Raw genomic sequence first — 8,567 nt, forward strand, 5'->3', positions numbered from 1 at the left:
AGTCGCTAGCAGCAACAGTTTTTGAGAAATTTGGATTAATAATCAAGGCAGAATGTACAAAAAATATTTTCAAGTTTAAATCTTAAGGTAGTATTTCAATTTAATCTTGCTATTTTTTATAATGTTTTATGCATAAATATTTGCTTAGATTTAGATTTGGAAAAACATACTACATTTTCCAAATTTCTCAAAAACGGTTGCTCCAGCGACTACTAACAACCTTTACTTACTACCTTTTTTACCTAAAAATGTTTAGAAAATCATTTTCTTCTTGAAATATTATACAAGGTCATGCAAAAAAGTTACGAGCCTTATATTTCATATTCCATTGATTCCTCAAGTTTGATTGTAAATAAGTAATAATATTTTTTTTAATTAAGCACCTATAATTGCAATTTTTAGGGGAACCAATTGTAAATTACATGGCGGTAGCTCCAACTGCATCTTTTCTTTGGCATCAGTCCACACAGGTAGTCAGGCAGACACGGCACAGTGGCTTGCAGATGACATCAGTCGGTTGATTGATTCCATCCCAGCACCCACTGTGGTGTCAGGCGCAGTAACGGACAATACTGCCGCCAATAAATTGGCGTGGTATATTTTGGAAAAAAAAACCACAAAAATTTTTCCTCGGCTGTGTATGCCATTGCCTAAATTTACTAGTCAAAGACATCTTTGGCGATGAAGGGAAAAATAAAAGGTAAGTTTAAGAAATCCTTTTAGCATTTTTTAAGCCTAAATTCTTGTTATATATGTCGGATAGCACCAGCAACACACTTGGAGCGATTTCTGCATTTGCGGTGGAATGCAAAAATATTGTTGTCTCGTTTAAAAACCACCACATAATGAATAACCTACTAAAAACCGCACAAAAGGAAAAGCATGTCCGTGGGGTAAGTAGTGCCTGTATTCATTTTAATTAATGATACCACAAAACAATCCTATTTTTACGGCTAGTACAACCAGGAAAAACAAGATGGGGCACTCTGTACGGATGTCTGGAATCGATATTAGCCTCAGAAGACATTTTACACAGCATTGTGCATTCAAGAGATTCTTTGGATGTTGCAAAAAATCAAAGAGATGTCCGAGAAGCAATCAAAAATAGCACAGCGATGGCCAATTTTGTCTTTAATTTACAAAAATCCATTTTTATTTTAAAGGATATTGAAAAGCTAACGATAAAGTTTCAAGAGGACAGCGTCTCCCTGTATATTTTAGTGGTGATGCAGCGTCTAAATTTTTAGAAAAGGAGGAAATAGAAATTATTAAAAATAAAATAAAGGTAGTACAATTTTTTTACCACTGATGCCATAAAACATCAAGCTGTTATTATACTTCAGGAGCGATTCCAGTTCATTTATGAACTGGAATCGCAGATCATTATGAACTGGAAGGTGTTGGGTATTTCTTAGACCCCAGATATGCTGGTGAAGGTATGGATAGAACCTTAAGGGATGAATTGGAAGAGTTTATTATGAAATTTAATTATGAGGATGAGCCCACTGAAGACCATAAAGAAGCTGTCTTCCGACAACTGACAGATTTTCAATTGTGGGTGCAAAATCAGAAACAACACAACACTTTTAGGTATGGCAGATTGCTCGTCAAATAATAAAATTGTTTCTTGTTGTAATATTTTGTCTTTAATTTTTATCTCATCTCCACTACTAATGTGATATACTCATAAGTTAAAAACAACGATTAAAACAATATAGTTTAGGACTTTCTTAATCTGCCCCTTCTATATAGAATCCTGGATACGCCCTTGCAAATGAGTACACACGAAACAAGTTCGCAATATATAACCCAAAATTCTAGATGCGGTGGAAATAAATCCTGGTACCAGCATAAGAAGATTGGCTTCTCGATTATACCTTCCGATCAGTTGTTCAGCGAACAATACGTGATCAAGGTCTCTGCCCGTACCACGTACAGAAGGTACAAGCGCTTTAAAAAGAGGATTTGCCAAAAAGAGTTTAGTTTTGTGAGTGCTACCAAAGGAAATACCAGGAAGACGATCTTTTCGCTAATTTTGTGCTGTGGACGAAGAAGGATTTACACGCGAAAGGAATTTTAACTCCCGCAATGTTGCGTAGTTTTAGTTGAAGTACCTTAAAAAACACATAAAAAAGCACATAAAGCTCCCAAAGTCGCGACATAAAAAACAAAATTGAGACATAAAAAACACTTCAAGAGAACCATGGACAACTGGTTCACATCAGTCCCACTGGTAAAAGAATATAAATTGACAGTGATCGGCACAGTAAGGTCTCAAACGCACTGACAAGACGGCCAGGTCGCTGCTATTTCTAATAATAAAACCATAAAATCAAATGGCATAACGCGCACTAACGACCACGACCAAGCCTGCACTAAAATATTATTATTTTCTGCCGCTTGTTGCCGCTTTTCTTCCAAATTAATAATTTTTCAGATGCAATCCCTCAAATTCAACGCAGTAGTCTCCTATATCATTAGATATTTAATTTTAAAAACTGTATGTTTTTTAAACTTAATTATTCTTTATTCATGCGAAAATTGGGATAATTTGTAACCTTTGGAGATACGTGTTATTGAAACATTTTTATTTCATTCGTGGGAGATACGTGTCTTTGATTGTTTATCAAAATTATTTTGTAAACACACCTTTACTTCAAGTTAATTAATACAATTTGTACGTCTTAAAAATAAGAGTCCGCCAAAACATTCGTCACTAGCCGACGCCGATCGATTGCTTCTCTCGTCAGCTCACTCCTATCCCACCATCGCACATAGGAGTATTTTCACTAAAAACCTGGCCAAAAGTCGATTTTTATGACTTTTATTGGTAAACTTAATTTAGAAAAATAATTTCTATTAGGCTCAGATAAATTTTCTTTAAGGCAAAGACTATAGTTTTGAAATTTTGTTTTCATTATTTCTGTAATTTAGTTTCTATAATTTCAGTACAACAGCAATTTTTGTTTTTATGTTATAGAGGGTGTTTGTTTATCGGTTTAGAACTCAGAGATAAATAACTTGATACTTCTGACTACATAGTTTATTGAAATTTTGATTTTGATATAAATATACAGGTAAGGTTATATTTTGAATATACAGAGTGGACATAATTTTAGTATACAGGGTAGCGTTGTTAGTACTTCGTAAAATTTTGGAATTTGTTTTGAACATTTGAGTCTTTTTTGGTTTTGACATTGAACATAATTTCTTTCTGATAGATTGCGTCGAGTCATAACAGCTTTTTGTTAAAATTAGTAAATTTTTCTGAATAATTTAGTCTTTAATATCTTATAGAACTGAATTACAATGGAGAAAGAATCTTTTAAAGTTAATTATTTACGACAAGTAGAATTAGATTATGAACTTCTTATTAGGGGTATTAAGACATCTAAAAATTTTGAGAGTAAACGTAAAATTTTTTCAGGTCTTTTAAGTAGAGAAATTAATAACCCTTTTTGTTTAGTTAATATGGAAAATTATCCTCTTTCTTTTTGATCAAAAGAAATTTTCGAAATTAAAAGCAACTTTAGATTCAATTTCTTTGTCAGTTTCAAATTCGAGGGTGGAGTAAATGATTCAATGTTTAAAGTTATAAAATCTCGTCTTGTACATTTGGCTGGTAGAATTAGAAGAATAATTTTAGATGAAAATCGTGCTGATGCAGAGACTATTCAAACTGATGTTTATACTAGTTGTTATCAACTTGAAGCTGACTTATTTTCAAAAATTTCTGACACAAATGAAATTTTAAATGTTAGTTCTGTTCGGTTATTAATGTACCGCCTCCTATTGTGACTTATGTTGCTAAACCTTGTCCAGTGTCAGACTGGCCTATTAAATTTAATGGTAATCCTCAAGATTTATTTTCATTTTTAGAAACTGTTACTGAGCTTTCTGAATCACGTAAAGTTAGTGAACAAGATTTATTTTCTTCCGCAGTAGAACTTTTTACCGGGAATGCTTTTATTTGGTACAGAAGTATTAAACAACATGTTACAGATTGGAAATCTCTTGTAGAAAGATTAAAGAAAGACTTTTTGCCACCAGATAATGATGACAATATTTGGTCGCAAATTAAATCTTATAAACAACGAAAAAATGAAAGTATTTTAATTTTTATAGCAACTTTAGAGAATCTTTTTAGTAGATTAAGTAAATGCCCTAGTGAGGTTAATAAGATTAAAATTATTAGACAAAATTTACTTCCTGAATACATTACTCAGTTAGCTTTAGTTGATGTTTTATCTGTGTCTGAACTCTCTAATTTGTGTAGAAAATTAGAAAATGCTAAACATCAGAATGAAAAACGATCTAGAAGTTTAAATGTTTCTCAATTGAATACCACTCCTGATTCTAGCTCGTCTGATTCTCATCGAGTACAGTTTTGTAAAAAGTCTAAGAATGTCAATGCTCAAAACAAAAATAAAAATACTACTGTTCGGTCTGCTAGTTATTCTGTAGCGTCGTCGTCTTCTGACCCTGATATGGTAAATACTTCTTCGAGTATGCCCAGATCTGTAGAAAATTCAGGTAAGGAAGCAACCTCGCGTTTAGTTTGTTGGAATTGTTCTGGTCCAAATCATACATTTCATGATTGTCGACAGAAACGTAAGGTTTTTTGTTTTAAATGTGGTAATTTAGGTGTTAAGTCACCGGCGTGTCCCAAATGTTCAAAAATACTAATTGGACGAACTCGTGTTTCTGGTCGTGCAGTTCAAAAATTCAAACCCAGAAATTTATTTTCAGAATCTGATTGGAAGAAGTGGTTATTATGTGTTAAGAATTTTTATAGATCCACCACTACCAATCATAAAGTTTCTCCTCTTTTTTGTCCAAAGGTTTCTGATAACAGACCTTATATTTTAGTAGAAATTCTAGGCGTTGAAATTTGTGGTCTTTTAGATTTTGGAAGTACATCTACAGTTATTGGAGCTGCTGGTATTCCTGTTATTGAGAATCTAAATTTGGTTATTAGGGAACCAACTCTTTTATCAATTAGTACTGCAGACAATACCGAAAAGAAAATAGTTGGTGTAGTCGATCTACCTTTAGTCGTTGATGGTTCATGTCAAGTTATAAGTGCTATTGTAGTACCTTCATTGCCTCATAGTTTTATTTTTGGTTGTGATTTTATCTTGCGGTTTGATCTTATGGAAGATCTTAAGAAAAATTGGTGGGAAGTCAATTCTAGATCTCAGCCTAAGTTTTCTTCATTTCCTTATAACACCCGTGCTGTAAATACGTTGTGTACCCTTGATGATTTAACACCAAATCAGAGAAAACAAGCTGAACTTCTTATTAACTCTTTTGACAGTATCAATAGTGACCATGGTCTTGGTCGTACAGATAAAATTACTATGTCGATTGACACTGGTGATGCCAAACCATTTCGTCAAAAACCTTTTTTAATGTCCCCTTATATGTCAAAAATCTTGAATGAGGAATTAAATGATATGCTTAAACTTAATGTCGTGGAACCTTCTAATAGTCCTTGGTGTTCTCCAGTGCTTTTAGTTAAAAAACCAACTGGTGAATTTCGTTTTTGTTTTGATGGTCGATCTTTAAATCAGGTTACAAAGTATGACTCTTACCCTATGCCAAATATAGATAGAATTTTAAACTCTCTTCGTGGAGCTACGTATATTTCTAGTATAGATTTGCGTAAAAGTTTCTGGCAGATTCCATTGTCCGAGGATTCCAAACCAAAAACTGCTTTCAGTATAGTTGGTAGAGGTCAATTTCAATTTAATACAGTGCCATTTGGATTGTGTAATGCCGCTCAGACACAACAAAGACTTGTTGATGCTATTTTTGGACCACGTTATGAACCACACATTTTTTGCTATTTAGATGATATAATCATATGTTCACCTAGTTTTGAGGAACATATTAAATTGCTTTCTGAAGTTAGAGATAAGTTAAAAGATGCTAATCTAACTATAAATATAAAAAAGTGTGAATTTTTTAAAAAATCTTTAAAATTTCTTGGATATATTGTTGGCTCTAATTCATTAAGAACTGATCCAGAAAAAGTTTCAGCCATGTTAAACTTTCCTCGCCCTACCACTACGACTGAAATAAAACGATTTATAGGTTTGTGTAGTTGGTATCGTCGTTTTATAAGAAATTTTTCAACTTTAGTTTCACCCATTAATGATTTGTTAAAAGGTAAAAAGAAAGGTCAAGGAGTTCAGTGGAATCCTGCCGCTGAAGATTCTTTTTTGAAAATTAAACAACTTCTTGTTTCTGCTCCAATTTTGTCCCAACCGGATTTTTCTAAACCTTTTATTATAGAAACAGATGCATCCAACACCGGTCTTGGTGGAGTGCTTATACAGAAAATTAATGACGAAGATCGTGTAATTTCTTATGCTAGTAGATCTCTTACTAGATCCGAGCGCAATTATAGTGTAACTGAGCGAGAGTGCTTAGCTGTTATTTTTAGTTTGGAAAAATTTCGTCCGTGGATTGATGGAGTACGTTTTACCGTTTGTACAGATCATTACTCTCTTTTGTGGCTTAATAAATTACAGAATCCTACTGGTCGTCTTGCTAGATGGTCTGTTAGACTTAGACAGTTTACGTTTGATTTAGTTCATCGTAAAGGTTCAAATAATGTAGTTCCAGATTTTCTTAGTAGAATACCTAGTGATGATTCTCCTTCAGATATTTCAGATAATGATTCTTTTGTATGTCCGCAAATTTCCGTTTTGAATATAGATTTAGACCATACTGACGCATGGTATGAGACTATGAAGCAAAAGATTTTAGCTTCACCTGGTTCATTTCCACAGTGGAAAGTTGAAGATGGTTTTCTTTTTAAGTTTATTCCGGTACAGTTACCATTTTCATCAAATCTTCAAGAATGGAAGCAGGTTGTTCCACGTCCTCAACGTCGTAATATTATCGAATCATGTCATAATCCGCCAACTTGTTCGCATTTGGGTTTTTATAAGACTTTATCGAGACTTCAAGAACAATTTTATTGGCCCAAGATGAGAGCCGATGTTCTTAAATTTGTTAGGAGTTGTCGTGTTTGCGGAGCTCAAAAATCTTCTAATACTATGCCGTTAGGTAAGATGGGAAAAGAAAAGCAAGTTAATATGCCTTTTCAGACAATCGCTTTAGATCTTATGGGTCCTTTTCCTAGATCAAAAAAGGGTCATAAGTGGCTTTTAGTTGTTGGCGATTGGTTTTCGAAGTATGTTCTTCTGTGTCCGTTGCGTTCATCAAAATCTCCCTATATTGTGAAGTATCTTGAGAATGAAGTTTTTCTTACCTATGGAGTACCTCAACATATAATTTGTGACAATGGTCCTCAATTTGTTGCGAAAGAATTTAGAGATTTAGCTAAGAAATACCAAGTTCAGAAGATCTGGTATAATGCTGTGTATTCTCCTCAATGTAACTTTGTTGAGCGAATGAATAAAACTGTAGGAACAGCTATTAGAACTTATGTTAAACAGCATACAGATTGGGATGTTCAGCTCTCTAATATTCAGTTTGCTTTAAATACTTCTAAACATGAGGTCACAGGTTTTTCTCCTTCATTTTTAGTTTTTGGTAGACATATTCCCATCTCTGGTAAGTATTATGGTCAAGTTAAATTTTCTGAAGATTTTGAAATTATGCCTGGCGATCGCAACTCTTACGCTTCTGAACTCAAAAATCTTTATAGTGTCTTTAGCGAAGTCCGTAAGAAACTTCATGCTGCTTATGAAAGAAACTCGAAGTCTTATAATTTGCGTAGGCGTGATTTATCTTTTCAGGTTGGTGATTTGGTTTGGAGACGTAATAAGGTCTTATCAAATGCTGGTATTAACTTTTCAGCCAAGTTAGCTCCTCGTTTTATTTTATCTTCAGTGCGAAAGAAAATCTCGAATTTAGTTTATGTTTTAGTAGACGAGAATGGTACTAACGCAGGCCGCTGGCATATAAAAGATCTTAAACCATACCAAGGTCACACGATTGACGACGATGATACAGAAAATGTCTCTACTACGTCACAGTAATTCAAATAATCTATTATGTCCGATTCCTTTTTAGGGTTTAGTCTAACGGATACATAGATTATATTTTAGTTTTCTTTTTAGTTCAGATTAAACAGTTATACAACATTTGCTTCTAGTTTTTTTACGGGTTGTCGCGAATCAGTATAACTATATTGTCATTTATTTTTTTGCGTACCTATATTTTTGATGTTATAGTATTTCTATTTGGAAATGCGAGCATATGACAGTATTTTTTTTTTCTTCGAGTATTCTACAGATTACCTAATTTTGAGTAAATATTTTGTGGGATGGTAATTCTGTTGATCACTCATATAGTTTTATGTCATTTGCTCTATTCTTTGTTATTCAGTTCACAAGAATCTGAAATGTAAGAGATTCTTGTATTTTGTGTATTCTGAGAACACAACTTCGTGAAAAAACGAAAAGTTGTTATGATTTTGATTGCAACCTAGAAGTGAGACGTAGCTAACCTCATGACTTCGTAAGTTTTACTGCGTTTTGGATATTATTGTGACCTTCTTTCCATATTTACAATAGCGTTTCATAGGCTGG

General features: G+C 33.5%; 1 protein-coding gene across 1 annotated transcript; it reads left to right on the forward strand.

Moving 5' to 3' along the window:
• Nucleotides 1–1,774: 1,774 nt before the first annotated feature.
• Nucleotides 1,775–8,080, forward strand: LOC115885502. Its single transcript, XM_030904447.1, has 3 exons — nucleotides 1,775–1,987; nucleotides 3,762–4,824; nucleotides 6,664–8,080. Exons 1-3 carry the CDS (start codon nucleotides 1,775–1,777, stop codon nucleotides 8,013–8,015), a joined length of 2,628 nt encoding a protein of 875 aa, XP_030760307.1. The 3' UTR covers nucleotides 8,016–8,080.
• Nucleotides 8,081–8,567: the final 487 nt, after the last annotated feature.

Source organism: Sitophilus oryzae, unplaced genomic scaffold (assembly GCF_002938485.1).
Source record: "Sitophilus oryzae breed Bouriz unplaced genomic scaffold, Soryzae_2.0 scaffold_395_pilon_pilon, whole genome shotgun sequence".
NCBI classification, from domain to species: Eukaryota; Metazoa; Arthropoda; class Insecta; order Coleoptera; family Curculionidae; genus Sitophilus; species Sitophilus oryzae.

Coding starts and splice junctions, on each gene's coding strand:
- LOC115885502 (XM_030904447.1), top strand. CDS start 1,775: ATGAGTACACACGAAACAAGTTCGCAATATATAACCCAAAATTCTAGA. Junction 1,988..3,761: donor GCCAAAAAGAGTTTAGTTTT/GTGAGTGCTACC, acceptor TTTAAATGTTAG/TTCTGTTCGGTTATTAATGT. Junction 4,825..6,663: donor TACCAATCATAAAGTTTCTC/CTCTTTTTTGTC, acceptor GTGATGATTCTC/CTTCAGATATTTCAGATAAT.